This window comes from Aspergillus eucalypticola (genome assembly GCF_003184535.1).
Source record: "Aspergillus eucalypticola CBS 122712 chromosome Unknown BO83scaffold_1, whole genome shotgun sequence".
NCBI classification, from domain to species: Eukaryota; Fungi; Ascomycota; class Eurotiomycetes; order Eurotiales; family Aspergillaceae; genus Aspergillus; species Aspergillus eucalypticola.
The window spans coordinates 1,121,022-1,135,206 of NW_020290275.1; the positions used below are offsets into that span (position 1 = coordinate 1,121,022).

At 50.4% G+C, this 14,185-nt stretch overlaps 6 protein-coding genes across 6 annotated transcripts; 4 read left to right on the forward strand and 2 right to left on the reverse strand.

The window, feature by feature from the left end:
- Positions 1–83: 83 nt before the first annotated feature.
- Positions 84–908, reverse strand: BO83DRAFT_302283 (RibD family protein; the record flags this gene model as incomplete). Its single annotated transcript, XM_025527144.1, has 1 exon — positions 84–908. One exon carries the CDS (start codon positions 906–908, stop codon positions 84–86), a length of 825 nt encoding a protein of 274 aa, XP_025393395.1.
- Positions 909–1,832: 924 nt separating this feature from the next.
- On the reverse strand, positions 1,833–2,133 carry BO83DRAFT_422418 (uncharacterized protein; the record flags this gene model as incomplete). Its single annotated transcript, XM_025535039.1, has 3 exons — positions 1,833–1,854; positions 1,908–2,051; positions 2,111–2,133. The coding sequence occupies 3 exons, from the start codon at positions 2,131–2,133 to the stop codon at positions 1,833–1,835; spliced, it is 189 nt and encodes a 62-aa protein (XP_025393396.1).
- Positions 2,134–2,707: 574 nt separating this feature from the next.
- On the forward strand, positions 2,708–4,309 carry BO83DRAFT_8924 (magnesium transporter CorA family protein). The gene is made up of 3 exons (XM_025537692.1): positions 2,708–2,874; positions 2,985–3,504; positions 3,561–4,309. The coding sequence occupies exons 2-3, from the start codon at positions 2,999–3,001 to the stop codon at positions 4,144–4,146; spliced, it is 1,092 nt and encodes a 363-aa protein (XP_025393397.1). The 5' UTR covers positions 2,708–2,874; positions 2,985–2,998; the 3' UTR covers positions 4,147–4,309.
- A 1,508-nt stretch (positions 4,310–5,817) lies between these two features.
- Positions 5,818–7,978, forward strand: BO83DRAFT_8928 (amino acid transporter). Its single transcript, XM_025537693.1, has 5 exons — positions 5,818–6,274; positions 6,330–6,376; positions 6,427–6,480; positions 6,534–7,581; positions 7,643–7,978. Exons 1-5 carry the CDS (start codon positions 5,981–5,983, stop codon positions 7,817–7,819), a joined length of 1,620 nt encoding a protein of 539 aa, XP_025393398.1. The 5' UTR covers positions 5,818–5,980; the 3' UTR covers positions 7,820–7,978.
- A 1,375-nt stretch (positions 7,979–9,353) lies between these two features.
- Positions 9,354–10,690, forward strand: BO83DRAFT_433415 (uncharacterized protein; the record flags this gene model as incomplete). Its single annotated transcript, XM_025535682.1, has 2 exons — positions 9,354–9,729; positions 10,407–10,690. The coding sequence occupies 2 exons, from the start codon at positions 9,354–9,356 to the stop codon at positions 10,688–10,690; spliced, it is 660 nt and encodes a 219-aa protein (XP_025393399.1).
- A 791-nt stretch (positions 10,691–11,481) lies between these two features.
- BO83DRAFT_443265 (beta-hexosaminidase) lies at positions 11,482–13,705 on the forward strand (the record flags this gene model as incomplete). The annotated part of the gene is made up of 4 exons (XM_025536432.1): positions 11,482–11,536; positions 11,585–11,949; positions 11,980–12,057; positions 12,104–13,705. 4 exons carry the CDS (start codon positions 11,482–11,484, stop codon positions 13,703–13,705), a joined length of 2,100 nt encoding a protein of 699 aa, XP_025393400.1.
- Between the last annotated feature and the right edge of the window lie 480 nt (positions 13,706–14,185).

Genomic DNA, 14,185 nt, shown 5'->3' on the forward strand with positions numbered 1-14,185 from the left:
CCGAACAAAACTAAAGCATCATAACTGAACCATCTATTTTATCCTGAATGGAGAAATCTGCGTTATGACGAACCCAACCACCCCTACTCAGAACCCTTAATCCTGCCACAAAGCACCACATCCTCCCCAAGCGGATACCACTTCACGCCGGTCAGCCTCGAAGCCGGAACAATCACACCCCCCTCGACCCTCCTCTTTGGTGAAACCACCACGCCCCCTTGGCCCAACCATGTCGGAGCAATCGTAACAATCACCGAATCCAACAACGACTGACATCCCGGCTCAAGCAATGAGTTGATGATTGAACCACCCCCTTCAATCATCACACTCTTTAGTCCCTCCCGCACAAGACACTCCAACAACGCAGTCCAATCAATTCGATGCGCACCATCCGAACCCAGCCCCATTGGCAACGCAATGAACTTTCCCCCATGACCCTCCAGAACCTCCTTTTGAGCCGCAGAAGGCACCGTCTCCGCAGCCGTAACGATAAACGGAGCCCTGCCGCGTCCATTCCTCGCTAGCTCAAAGATCTTTGACTGCGCCGTAAACTCCCATCTGGCTGAGGGGTCAATAATGATTGGTCGGGGTTGGCCCGCCAAACCTTCGGAGCCGTATCCGCCTACCCCTGCCAATCGACAGTTCAGGCCGGGATTATCGGCCACGGCGGTGCCTACGCCGATAAGAATAGCGTCATGGCGCGAGCGTAGATAGTGCGTCATAGCTTTGGATTGCGGTCCGGACAGTACGGTCCGCGTGCCCGGGGCTAGAGCTAATTGTGAGTCGAGGGATGTGGCGAAGGTGAGGGTGGTGAAGGGGAGCGATGACGATGATGGGTTGCCATCTTTGGGTGGGAGATGGGGTTCCAGGAAGGTGCGGCCTTCGGTGGGGAAGTTGAGGCTATCCATAGTGGTGGTGTTGTTGTTATTGTTGAATTGATGGTGGTGCGGTATCGGTGATCTTCGCTCGGATTGGATGGCGGGGTGCACTGATGCCTCAGGCATAGTATTGAGACTTTGAGCGGATTCAACGCCGGGAACTGATGACTGGTCGAAATTATGTCCGCTTTGCTTCGAAAGTCATCGCATCTGATTGGCTGGTTTTGGATGCTTCTCTCAAGTCCAGTTTTGGCTGTCAGCGACCGGTTTGCATGGCAGTAATTATATGATAATGTGATGAGGTTAGAGATATCGAAGGTTTATGCCAGAATGATAGTTGGTATGTCATCTCCAAGCGGACTGTTGAATTCAATCCCAGTGAACTGTGCTATGTGCTAGAGACTTGTTCACGCGGTTTCTTCATATTCCCTGCTTTCAACAACATTGAACAATCCAGTACCTTCTTTGATGACCTTGTCGGACTACCCATTTTTGGAAATACACTTGCGTCATGTGACCCTTCCAATTACCGGTCAATTCCGGTCGCCTTCTCCCTGCCCTGTTCTCCTCAACCGACACACACGATGCAAATCATTGTTGTCAGTCGTGATACAATCAATAAATCGGTCTACAGGACTTCTATTTAGAAATCGCTTGATAATCAAAGAATTTCGGGGCTTGATAGCTTTCAATATTGAATGTTTCAAGTCTCAACATGACAGGTCCTTTGTTTTGGGCACACGGCAGTTTGAATTACCTTCAAACACTGAACTCCAATTAATATGACACATAGTTTGAACAGCAGATGCTGGCAGAAAAACACAATACAATGTACATATGCAATGCAAGTATCGCTTCATAAGACACACAATGCAACCATGACAAATCATCAACGCCAAGATACCTTCGCTCCAGTACGTAATACAGGTATTAACACATCCCCTTCCCATCACATTAGGAGGTGAACCACATGAATCTGGGGCATCAAGATTAGCTGAAAGCGCAATCTCCAGTCAAGCAGATACCTACATCTCATAGGCCATAGAGGGAATATCCTTGCAAAGTGAGACACCAGATCGAATAAGGGATATGGTTGCACCCGTCAGCACGAGGATGGCCAATGGACGAAACGCCAAAAACCAGGCATATCTCCACACGACCCCTACTGCGGATCTGTAGGAAATCAGGTCAGCTCGCTAGCAAAGTTAGTTAGCAATCGTGCTGCAGCTTACATGAGAGTGGAGGTGGAGGACATCTCGGTTAGTCGTGGGCGTTCTTTCTTTCAACGAACAAAGGGCCTTTGTGGTATTGAGGGAGAGGACTTTCAAAGTTCAATGATGAACAAAATGATCAAGACATGATCCTGGAAGGTGGGAAAAACAAGCCAAGGATCTTATGTCAAGGTTATATCTCATTTGCTTGCGCCATTGCCAAGGTGGCAGCCTACTATCGTCATTTCCAACGGGTCTCGTCCGAGCCACAACAGCGTGGGTAAACGTTGCACCGCCCCAAAGACGCTGGATCTCTAATTAGAATTGTCTAGTCCCATTCAGGAAGGTCCGTGGTGAAAAATGCTGCCTGAACCCGATGATCCTACCAAATCCTGCCTTCCGACTTTCCGTAAGCTGTCCACGGGGTCCTCGAGGGCTGGCCAACCAGGAGGGCTGGCAGGGTCAAGTCGCGCCAGGTGTGAAGGGTGACTGGGCAGGGCAGCCGGAAAACTTGCGTGGGGGATCCACTATTGGCTCCTCGGGAGGGGAAAGGGGCCCGCTCCCTCAGCCCTACAAGGCTGCTGCTTGGATTCTGTGAAATATCAGTTGACCCCTGGCTTTGCGCAACGTGGATGTTCTGTTTCTTTCAGCTTTCTCTCGCAGAATAGATCACTCACTTTCTACCTGTTCCGGCCCAGGCGCTCACGGATGAAAACCGTGTCGATCTTTGGCGTTTTGCTTGTTCGATCAGTCAACAAGCGTCTATATCATAGAATGGGCTGAGTGTACGCCTTTCTGCCCGTTTCTGGCTTTTGCGTTTTTCTTGTGGTTTAACCCGTCGTGAATCAAATCTGCTTTGTGTCGTTTTTTTTCCCTCCCTGAGGTGGTTGCTCAGTCTGGACTCACAGAATGGACGCGAAGGGACTCCACCGGTTTTCCCACTTTTCCTGTCGAACCCAACAGGTCGTCACCTCGTCCACCTGGGAGGGCCTGCTCATCGAGCAGTCTACCTTGTCTGCCGACACCAAAGGTTTGGAGCGGGACACATGGTGGGTTGACATTTGCGACGCCACCGAGGAGGAGGTTAGCACTGTCTGCCAGGCATTGTCCATCCACCCTCTGACGGCAGAGGACATTGCGACTAGGGAACCTCGCGAGAAGATTGAAGCATTTCGGAACTACTATTTGATCTCCTTCCAAACCTTGCTTCCGACAGACGACCTCAAGAGTTCTCGAAGCCTCAAGCCATCATCGTCTATCCCCGGCTCCTCAGGGTTCTACATTCTGGTGTTCAAGAATGCCACAGTGACCTTTTCTCCCAGTGGTTGTCACCACATCGCCCGAGTCCGGGACCGGATCCGTCGGACACAGGACACGCATCTCGTATCCAGTGATTGGATCTGCTACGCTCTTATGTACGCCTGCTATTTCTTGTTCTAATCCCCGAACCTACTGACACACTAACCAATAGTGACGAGATCATCGATGATTTCGAACCGTACATGCGCGCAGCAGAACGCGAAGCCGATGCGATCGAAGATCAAGTGTTCATCGCCCGCGTCGACGACGTCAAGGCGCTCATTCCTCAACTCGACAGCCTCCGCAAGAGTATCACCCAGCTTATCCGCTGCTTGACCGGTAAATACGACGTCTTGAATGGCTTCGTCAAGCGTTGTCAGGCGAAGGACAGAAATCCAATGTTCCCGGATGGCGATCTTTTGGTGTACCTGGGCGACGTGCAAGACCATCTGGTGACCACATTGACCAGTCTGTCACATTTCGATGAGATTGTGGGCCGGTCGCAATCGAATTTCCTGGCGCAGCTCAGCGTCAACAATATCCGGTTGAGTTACGATGTCAATGAAGTCTTGAGTAAAGTGACCATCCTGGCGACAATCTTTGTTCCCTTGCATATGGTCACTGGGTTGTTTGGTATGAACGTGGAGGTCCCTGGACAGAATGTGGAGAATCTTGGATGGTTTTTTGGTATCGTAGGGTGCATGTGTGTATTTGTCGTGGTTTGCTGCTTACTTGCGAAGAGGCTGCGGTTGCTCTAGACATAATTTGGGGTCCTAGCACTATTTTCATATGGTCGCAAATCATCCATGATAGCATTACTGGGGCAATGCTATTCGCGAATACTCCCGTCGGACAACATGTTCCAGCGTATAGGAATGAGCTTGAGGACCGTGTACTTTTTGGGGAGTTTGAAGAAGTCACGCCGTCTCAGGTGACCGAGTTCATGCCAGTTCCACATCCCTCTGTCCATAATCTTGCCATCAACTCACCGTTACCAATTTATCGTCTGTCATTCATTTGTCATCGTCTAATCACCTCTCATGCTATCTCTGATCGATAACCATATCTCTCAATCGATATTTGTTATCTACGAGATCTCCGACCAAAGTCCCATACAGCAAGCTTCCCCGTCCCCGCTCCTGGCCAGGGACGACGGACCGTCCCATGTGGAGTACATCGCAAAATGTTGAGGCGCTTCAGACGGAACACGGGCAGGCAAACCGATCTAGCCGGGTCGCTGATCATACGAGTACCTGCTCATTGCTGGTATCAACCAATGGGCCTGCAGACTAGTGTCCGGGCTTGATAAACTGAGAGTCGAAGGCACGGTCGCGGACCGCGCAATTACAGATAAGCACTGCTGTTCTATCATGAACCAAAGCTAATCCTTCCCGATAGAGTGATAGTTTCCAGACACTAAGTTGATGAAACCTTAGATAATATCAACCATTCTGTTGTTGGGATAGTGTAAGGGTATAATATGGCCGGACTATACATACGGCTTGGCTGGCAAGGCATCCTGGAAAAACTTGCCTGTTCCGGTACCCTTGCACGTGACAGGGGAGGGCTGGTTCAAAGAATGCTCATCCCTACTGTGTCCGTCAGTCATTGTCAGCATCGGAAAGATACGGCCCCGACACCTTATCTGGCCAGTAAGACAAGCCTTTCCATCACTGCAGCCAAGACGCACTCCTATCGAACAGTCCGCCAATGGAATTCCCCAGCTGCAAGATAAGCCAGTTAGGTAATCCAACAGTGTCCCACCAAGACATTCGGCCCGATTAAAGACTTCGCTGCACTAGGCTGCCTCCGTCTCTCCCCTATTCTCAGCCAGGTCACCTGAGAGAATCACGTAAATTCGCAACCACAATTCATACGACTCAGTCACCTCGCACATGCAATTTGCTCTGCCTTTCCAATGGTTTCTATTATCACCATACTAGGCATGTTAGCCGAGTCACCAGAGGACCCCAGGCCCGTGCGATGACATCAGCGGTACCGGGGGTCCCATGTGGCGTCGTGGCTAACGGATAACACCAATCAGGGGCACCGATAGACGAGGAGAGCCTCTGGGAAATGAGCGCCGGCGGGGGACGGCTGGCCATTGGGGAGGCGTTGGATTCAAGGTCCGGTGCATCGGCTAAACCGGGTGTAGGAAAGCTGTCCCGCAAAACAGCCAGGAATCCCAGACGGGATGTCATGGTGATCCACTCGAGTCCACTAGCCCATGTTCCTGTGCCTCGTCTCCGTGGAATAGGGAGATAGAGGGGCAACTCCGGAACGCCAGTACGCCGTAGCGGTTTTCTATACGACCCGCCGGCGAAGCTTACCAGGTCGCTGCGTCGCTTGACCATTGAGCTTCGTTATAACTCGTCCCACCGACGCGCAACTTGGTCTTGCCGATATGAACTAAACCGGATATATCTTAGACCGGATTTATTGTTGCTGACGCCTTGCATGCAGCTTTAAAATCTTTTCGGTTTCTCTTAAAACTTTTTTTTCGTTTTCTTTATTTTCTGCCAGTTGACGCTTCCTAACTCAGCCTGCCCTTTCTATTTTGCCTCAACCACGCTGCATAACCGACAAGCAATCATGGCAGACATCAAAGCAGCTGCGAACCCAGCCATGGAAACTGACGGCGCCGAACTCGAGAAAGTCCGCATCGCCGGTACGAATCAGGCCGACACTCAACTCGCCGCAGAGTTTGGTTACAAGCCCGTCTTCAAGCGAGAGTTCGGTTATCTCTCCACTTTTTCGTTCGCAGTCAGTATCAGTGGTCTGTTCGCAACCATCATGACCACCATGTCCTATCCTCTCGAGGCGGGAGGAAGCAGCGCGGTGGTATGGTGTTGGTTTGTTTCGGGAGCTGGGTGCATGTGTATCGCGGTGGGTAGTCCAATATAACAATACGCTGTGCGGACGCTGATGAAACATATTGCAGCTTTCGGTTGCTGAGCTTGTATCTGCCTACCCGACCTCTGGAGGCCTGTAAGTTTCACCGTTCGCTCGGGACGACGGCTGCTGACTCTAAGCGACAGGTACTTTACGATCTCGAGACTTGCTCCACATGATTGGGTTCCGTCGATCAGTTGGTATGAAAACACTGATGATCTTGCTTCAGAGGATGAATGTTGATACTGTCTAGGGTGACCGGTTGGTTGAACTTTCTCGGTCAGATCTGTGGCGTGGCCTCATCCGAGTATGGCGGTGCGCAAATGCTCCTGGCCATTGTCTCGATGTGCAAGGGAATGGACAACTACGAGATCAAAACCACAACGACAGTTGGTGTGATGGCTGCTTTGACCTTCATTACCGGTCTGGTTAACTCTCTGTCTACATACTGGATGGAAAAGATGACCAAGTTTTATGTCATCTTTCACGTCTGCATCCTCGTAGCTTGTGCTATTGCTCTTCTGGTCATGACCGACGACAAACACGATGCCTCGTACGTCTTCACCCATGTCGAATCGACCTCTGGTTGGCAGCCCATCGGTTTCAGTTGGCTGTTTGGCTTCCTGTCAGTCAGCTGGACCATGACGGACTATGATGCCACGGCTCATATTACCGAGGAAATCAGCAACCCTGAGATTAAGGCGCCTTGGGCGATTTCAATGGCTATGCTGTTCACTTATCTGGCTGGCTTCCTGTTCAACATTGTTCTGTGCTTCTGCATGGGTGACCCGAACGCTATCCTTAACTCCAAGATGGAACAGCCAGTCGCGCAGATCTTCTATAACAGCCTTGGCAAGGGTGGTGCCATCTTCTTCACCGTTTCTGCTCTGCTCATTATCAAGTTTGTCACCTTCACAGCCATGCAGTCGCTTGGCCGAACTGTCTTTGCCTTCTCCCGTGACCGCATGCTTCCCTTTTCCAACGTCTGGGTCAAGGTTTCTCCCATGACTGGCACTCCCCTCTATGCAGTCTGGATCTCCGTTTTCTTCTGCATTGCCATCAATCTTATCGCTCTGGGGTCCTACACGGCAGTTGATGCCGTGTTCACCCTCTGCTCCATCGCTCTTGACTGGAGTTATTGCATCCCCATTCTGTGCAAACTGCTGTTTGGCCAATTCAGACCCGGACCTTGGCACATGGGCATCTTCAGCAAGGCTGTAAATGCCTGGGCCTGCCTCTGGACGCTCTTCGTCAGCATTATTTTCGTTCTTCCCACGGACCGTCCCGTGACCCCTGACAACGTAAGTAGAAATGATTGCATACCCGTGCTCTCTTTGGGCTGACCAAACCGCCCTCCCTCAGATGAACTATGCCTGTGTGTTCCTGGTGTTTGTCTTGCTGTTTGCGCTGGTTTACTGGTTCATCAGCGGCAAGCGCTTCTACCATGGCCCTATTACCGAAGCAGTTGTAGCAGATTCAGCCTCCGAAAGAAATCTACCCGGCGACGCCAAATCGGATAAGGACGGACGAGAGAACTGATGGACGGCCATTGTGTTTGCCCGAGGCGCTCTTCGACACACCCGCATTATTATATCTACCCCCGCGACTTGATACCCGAGCGAACCCCTGCAACAAGCCCGTGTACGAAACGATCCCTTGAGCGACAGCCCGTATGCCGACCCAAGCGAGCCCCGCAGCAATTTATACCCAGCGCCTGTTATATACCCAGCGACATAACATCCCCATACGGAGCCCTTCACCCACCCATTGCATCCCTTGCGACAACCGGCCATCCCAGCGAGTATTGGATTTCCCCTGCGCCACGTGACTACTAATCCCCCATTTGGATACCATCCCTTAGCGACCTCCGTTAAACGAAGCCCTGTAGCGACAATCCGAAGCCCGTGCGTGTGCCGAAGTTCCCTTGCGACAATGGACCGACCGGATCGATGCCCCAGCAACCAGAGATTTGTTTAGTGGCCCATATGTAGGAAGGTTTCTCTTCACATGAGGTTCTGCCTGGTGTGGGAGATTGTTGACTTGCTCTTTGTTCTGTATATACTGTTCCAAAAGTTCTTGCATTTCTTGCAAGTAATGATTTTACCTGGTGCTTACTGTTGAGAATGCTTGTTCGTTTGTTTGTTGTGGCCCTTTGAAGCCTTGAGTGGCATGATGGATACGACCCAACACAGCAATCGGAGACCTCCCAATGCCCATGCGCCTGTTCGTCAACGGTTCGACAAATCGATCGCCAAGACCCCCGCGGATACTGCCGCACGTGCCCCTGCCCTAACGCCAGAAGACAAGTCCGACTATTTCATGCTTATTTTCCAGAGACGTCGACATAGGACGGGGTATCATCCGATATAGATTATTTTATCAACGTCGACCATTCCGATACGGTTCAGCCCTATGCGCTATTGAACTCGAGCTCACGCCAACAGCCGTCCATCCATCGAGACAGCGAGACGTCGGAGGTTCCCATTTCCTTCTACTTTGTCCTACGGCGATGGGATTTTGGCACGATTTCAGTCCATCGCTTACAAATGTATACTAGAGCGAGTGAATTTTTGGGAGAGGTGGTGCGTTCCGTTTTTTAGATGTGGTCGGGATGTCAGATTTGATACTATGCATCCGTTCACGCAGCTCTATCTTCCTTTTCCCCCGAGCGTGCTCACTTCCCTTGTAAAATGATCCGCTATAACGACTAACATGAGCCCATTCACTATCGTCGAGCAATTATCACAGGTAACTCAATCCCCCTGCTAGGTAGCAACACAATCCCAATCCAGAGAAACTCAAAACTGATGACCTTTTTGACGTTCCGTGTTCCATCCTCCTTTCTCCGTCAGTCTTTCGTACTCCACGGGTGCCACGTTTGCCCCTTACCATCTTCGATCCTTTCTAGAGTCTCTTCTCTCCTTCTATCTACTCCAACTACATTGAACTAAACCCCAAAAAAAAAGAAGGCAAAGAAAAGGGGGGGACCGCAAATCAACACCACCCCTCCGACCCTACCACCTCCATTCATCCCTCCCATCGCACCCCGACCAAAACTACTACAGTCACCACCATGACCAAAAAACATTCCCACAAACCCTCCATCTCGGCCTCCTCACTCGGCCAAGTGCGCAAAATCTACATGTCAAAGATGACCGAGCAGGGCTGTTCCCGGACCCTGAAGGACAAGTGCAGAGACATATGGGATAAAGTGATCGATGACGCGGTCGAGGCAGATGCCGAATGTTCCGGAATGGGGCTTTTTTCATATGGGTATGGAAAGGAACTGGAGCCACTCTACATTCCGGACAAGGGAAACGGAATCCAGAAGAAGGAAAATGGAAAACAGGCACACACTGAGGGAAGTACCGAGTCCGAGACGGAAAGTGAGGAGGAGAGCAATTCCGAGACGGAGGTGGAAATCGATCCGAGTCTGGATGGTAGTGAGTGTGAGTGTAGGTCTGGGTGTGCGTGCGCGTGCGCTTGTTGTCGGGTGGAGTATCCCGAGAGTTTGATGGAGAGTGGTGGGGAGAGTGAGGCGGAGAGTTTACTTTCTTGTGGGTTGGATGGCGGGGAAGGGAATGAGGAGTAGTAAGTGGGTAGGTAGTATTGCAGTAGTCTTTGTTGGGTTTGGAGGTTGGTGGGAAGTTCCGGGTTTGGGGGTTGGTGGTTTGATATTGGGAATGGTGGGATTGGAAGGTTCCGGGGATATGGGTATCTTTGGATTTAGGATGATATTGGGTTATGTTATTTGGGGGACATAAATATGATTGTTATTTCCTTCTAATCTTCTGTTGTAGAGATCATATTGTGTAATTTGGTCTGATCAGGCTCGAGCTCAGTTACTCACCACTCACCACTTACCACTCAAACACGTATCGTGTTCGATACTCATCCCCCAGCATTAGCAGCAACCTCACCACCATGTCCTCCCCATCTAGATCATTCAGCCCCGAGGATCTGGACTGCCTTGATAGAGACTTGAAGAGAATACAGAAAAGACTGTCTCGGGACGTCGACTACTTCTTATCTACCCAGACTAGTTTATTGTTGGATCACGTGGACGATATTTCCAATTGTCTGGAGCTGCAAAAAACCAATCTCAAGGATCTACGTGATCTACTAGCCCGAGGACTAGATCAAGTTAATACCACCTTGGAGGCTCTCGATGTTGAGGAGAGAGAGGCGTCACAAGGAGAGAATAAGGTAGTGAAGAAGGAAAGTGAGCAGAATCGGCATCAGCATCATGCAGCGAAGAGTCCGGTTACGAAGAGTCCGAAACATCGTTTATCACCTCCAGCAAAGGTTAAGGTGCAGGAAAGCGATGGTGATGCGGACTCGGAGCGTGAAGTTGGGGCTGAAAAGGAGGATTTTAACACTTTGTTCGGGTACGACATAGATCTAGTGTAGATCCGATGGATAGACTGTCTGTATCTGGGATGGGAAATGGGGTGGTGTGGTTGGATTTAGTATATTGATACTAAAATATGAAGCTTTCTGCTAGCCTGATCTGCACTATTCTGGATATCTGGGATTATAATGTCATATATACACTTCAGGCATCTCAGCTGTTGCCGGAATAATGATTGACTCGATTGTGAGTTCCCCATACTCTACCTTTTACTTCCATCGCGTATCAGTACATCTACGTAGAAAATGCTACTCGCAATATCGAATCATGCGCTTTGTAGTTTTGACGTATACCCTGATCAGAGACTACATCATATCCAGTGCTGCTTTAGCTTATCGGTTCCTTCAACACAGACCTTCCATGGCCTATATGTTACATTCTCCCATTGAAGAACCTCGATCTATCAGTACCTTCTGCACAACAGTACGTTACATGAAGAGGGGAAGGTGACACTACTAGCATGCTCTAGTACATGATCTGCATCCAACTGTCGGGGCAATCCGATAATAACCCGACCCCTCATAGGTTATCAGAGTGAAGCGCATATCACGTCCGTGCGGGGTTTGGACTTAGCCCTCAACTTGGCAATCATAACCAATCAAGGATCTCTTCTAAGTACCGTTTCCAGGTCGCATGAAACGGTCAATATAACCCTGCTAGCCGAGCTGCAACCTTGCTATCGTGCTGCACAACTTCGCTAGTATTTGCAGGTTACATGCGGGTCTGCCAGGGTACTATTTATTCGGACGCACGCCCATTCTAAGACTTTAAGAATAGTTCAGGCATCATCATGCGGTGGAGGGCACTTGGCACCGTCGGTCTTATTCTCGACTTCACCATCTGCGGTATGCACCTTGACGTATCATAGCTCATGTAGTCTCTTACAATTACAGGGTTCGCCCGTCTGGTGACGGTCCCCACTATTCCCTTTGCTGATAATAATGGCACCTATGAACTGTCACAACTCACCAAGATTGTCGTGGATGCTCGCCATGCCAGTACTGTGGATACTCAAGGCCAAACATTGATTCCACCGACTTTGAAAGAATTTGGCGCGACCTTCCAAGAGGACCTTCGTTCTTCTCTTGGGATCGACCTCCCACTTGTCACCAGTAGTACCTCTAGCGACCATGCAATTTTCCTGACCCTCTCCAATGATACGGACTTCCGCGATGTTGCGGGACGCTTCACAGCGGAGGCATATGCCTTGCTCATCGACAATCATGGAATTACCATCTCTGGGGCAAGCCCCTTAGGCGTTTGATGGGGAACACGCTCGCTAATCCAGGCTGCTGTGGTCAGTAAACACAACCTCCCTCAAGGCTCTGCCATCGATGCTCCAGGATGGGGGACGCGAGGCGTCATGGTAAGCCCTCAAACACCTGTACACGACCATACATCTAACCGATAAGCTCGATGCCGGACGTCACTACTACCCACCCGACTTCTTGATTGAGATGTGCTCGTATCTGTCCTTCTTCAAGCAAAACGTCTTCCACCTCCATCTGAGCGACAATCTCTACAACAACGTCGATCTCTACTCCACCCAGGAATCTCTAGATCTCTACGCAGCATTCCGGCCCTGGTCCGACGACCCCACCCTATCCGGGCTCAACAAACGAGCCAACGAATCGTACACGCGCAGCCAATTCGATCACATCCAGCGCCAATGCGCCCGTCGCGGTGTCACCATCATCCCTGAAATCGAAGCGCCCGGCCATGCCCTCGCCATCGTGCAATGGCGACCAGAACTCGGCCTGACAGACCTCAGCATGCTCAACATCAGCCATCCAGACACCATCCCGACCATGAAAACAATCTGGAAGATCTTCCTTCCTTGGTTCCACAGCAAAATCGTCCACCTCGGTGCGGACGAATACTCCTCTTCCTACGTCTCCGACTATACCGACTTCGTCAACGACATGCACACCTACATTGCCGAGCAATCCGACAAAAACTCCCGCATCTGGGGCACCTTCACACCATCGCAGGGGGCCAACGTCTCCAAAGCCGTCACCATCCAGCACTGGGAATTCTACGAAGACAACCCCTACTTCGACTACATCAAGAACAACTACTCGGTTCTCAACTCCGACGACGCCTTCTACATAGTCGGGAAATGGTCCGGAAGCTATCCCCAGTACCTCAACAAGACACGAGTCTTCCACGGTGATCCAGCAAACAACGGCCCCTACGCGCCCAACATCTTCTCTACCACTAACGCAACCAACAATCCTCCAAGAGATAACCCCTACGTACTCGGCCACATCGCCGCCCTCTGGAACGACTACGGTCCCAACGCAACGACCTATCTCAAGGCGTATTACTCCTGGCGTGACGTTCTCCCCACACTAGCAGACAAGCAATGGGGCGGTGATATCCTGGAAGATGAATACGATGATGTGTTCGATACACTCCACCCTGTGATCCCAGGCCAGAGCCTCGATCGTCATGTACCGAGCAAGACCGATCTGATTCTACATTACAACTTCGCCAATACCACTGGGACAACTGTCCCGGATTTATCTGGGAACAACTACCACGCTACATTAAACCACACCTGTCCCATCAATACTTCTAACTCAACCATAAGATTCACGGGAACATGCACCCTCACCACCCCTATCCAAAGCAAAGGGAGAGACTACACCCTCTCTTTCTCTGTATATCCTTCCACAAGTCACCCGTCACCTTTATTCTCAGGGAGGGATTCTACCCTCCTCAACTGCAACGGGTCAATCAGTAATATCACCCTTGTGAGCGGCGGGAACCCATACACACTGAACTACAGTCTCCCGGTCGGAAAATGGTCGGATGTGAGCTTGATCGGAAAGGGAAATAAAACATTTTTATCTGTTGACGGGGGTAAGAAGATGGAATTCCTAGCGAGACTTGGCGTTAATGGGGAGTACTCGGTGTGGGCACCCATTGCGATCGAGGCACCGGTGCAGAGGATCGCGGAGGGATTTGTAGGGATGATGGGGGAGGTTAAGTTGTGGGGGAGTGCGAAGTGAATTAACTACTTAGTAGTTGCTGTTTTTCCCAATCACCTTTGGTAGTCAATGCTACTAGTGATAAGTAGTGTATCCTTCGGTGAATTTTTCAGCGCATCACAAGAATTCTGGTGGTGAAGTCGATGTTTAGGAGCAGAAATATATCTTACTACTGCCAAGAACGAGTGCATCTGAACTAGACCTAGAAACCAACCACAAAAACCTCACCCAGTTCGAACTTCACAGAATTCGCCACTTCAATCCCCCTAATAAAAAAAACCAAGAATCCAAACCACCCATTCATGGTCCAAGTCACCCACGAGTCCCTGAAAATTATTATCACTGGATAGTGGGTAGAATAGAGGTGGGTAATGGTTCCCCTCCCTCCCGTCTGCCGGACCCGCCCAGATTTAAAGTTTTTCTCATTGCAATCTACTCCGTACTAGTTATAAGCGAAAGTGATCCAGAAGCAGGATTTTGTTCTGGTGAAACTTTATTCTT

Coding starts and splice junctions, on each gene's coding strand:
- BO83DRAFT_8924 (XM_025537692.1), top strand. CDS start 2,999: ATGGACGCGAAGGGACTCCACCGGTTTTCCCACTTTTCCTGTCGAACC. Junction 3,505..3,560: donor TGGATCTGCTACGCTCTTAT/GTACGCCTGCTA, acceptor ACTAACCAATAG/TGACGAGATCATCGATGATT.
- BO83DRAFT_8928 (XM_025537693.1), top strand. CDS start 5,981: ATGGCAGACATCAAAGCAGCTGCGAACCCAGCCATGGAAACTGACGGC. Junction 6,377..6,426: donor TACCCGACCTCTGGAGGCCT/GTAAGTTTCACC, acceptor TCTAAGCGACAG/GTACTTTACGATCTCGAGAC. Junction 7,582..7,642: donor GTCCCGTGACCCCTGACAAC/GTAAGTAGAAAT, acceptor GCCCTCCCTCAG/ATGAACTATGCCTGTGTGTT.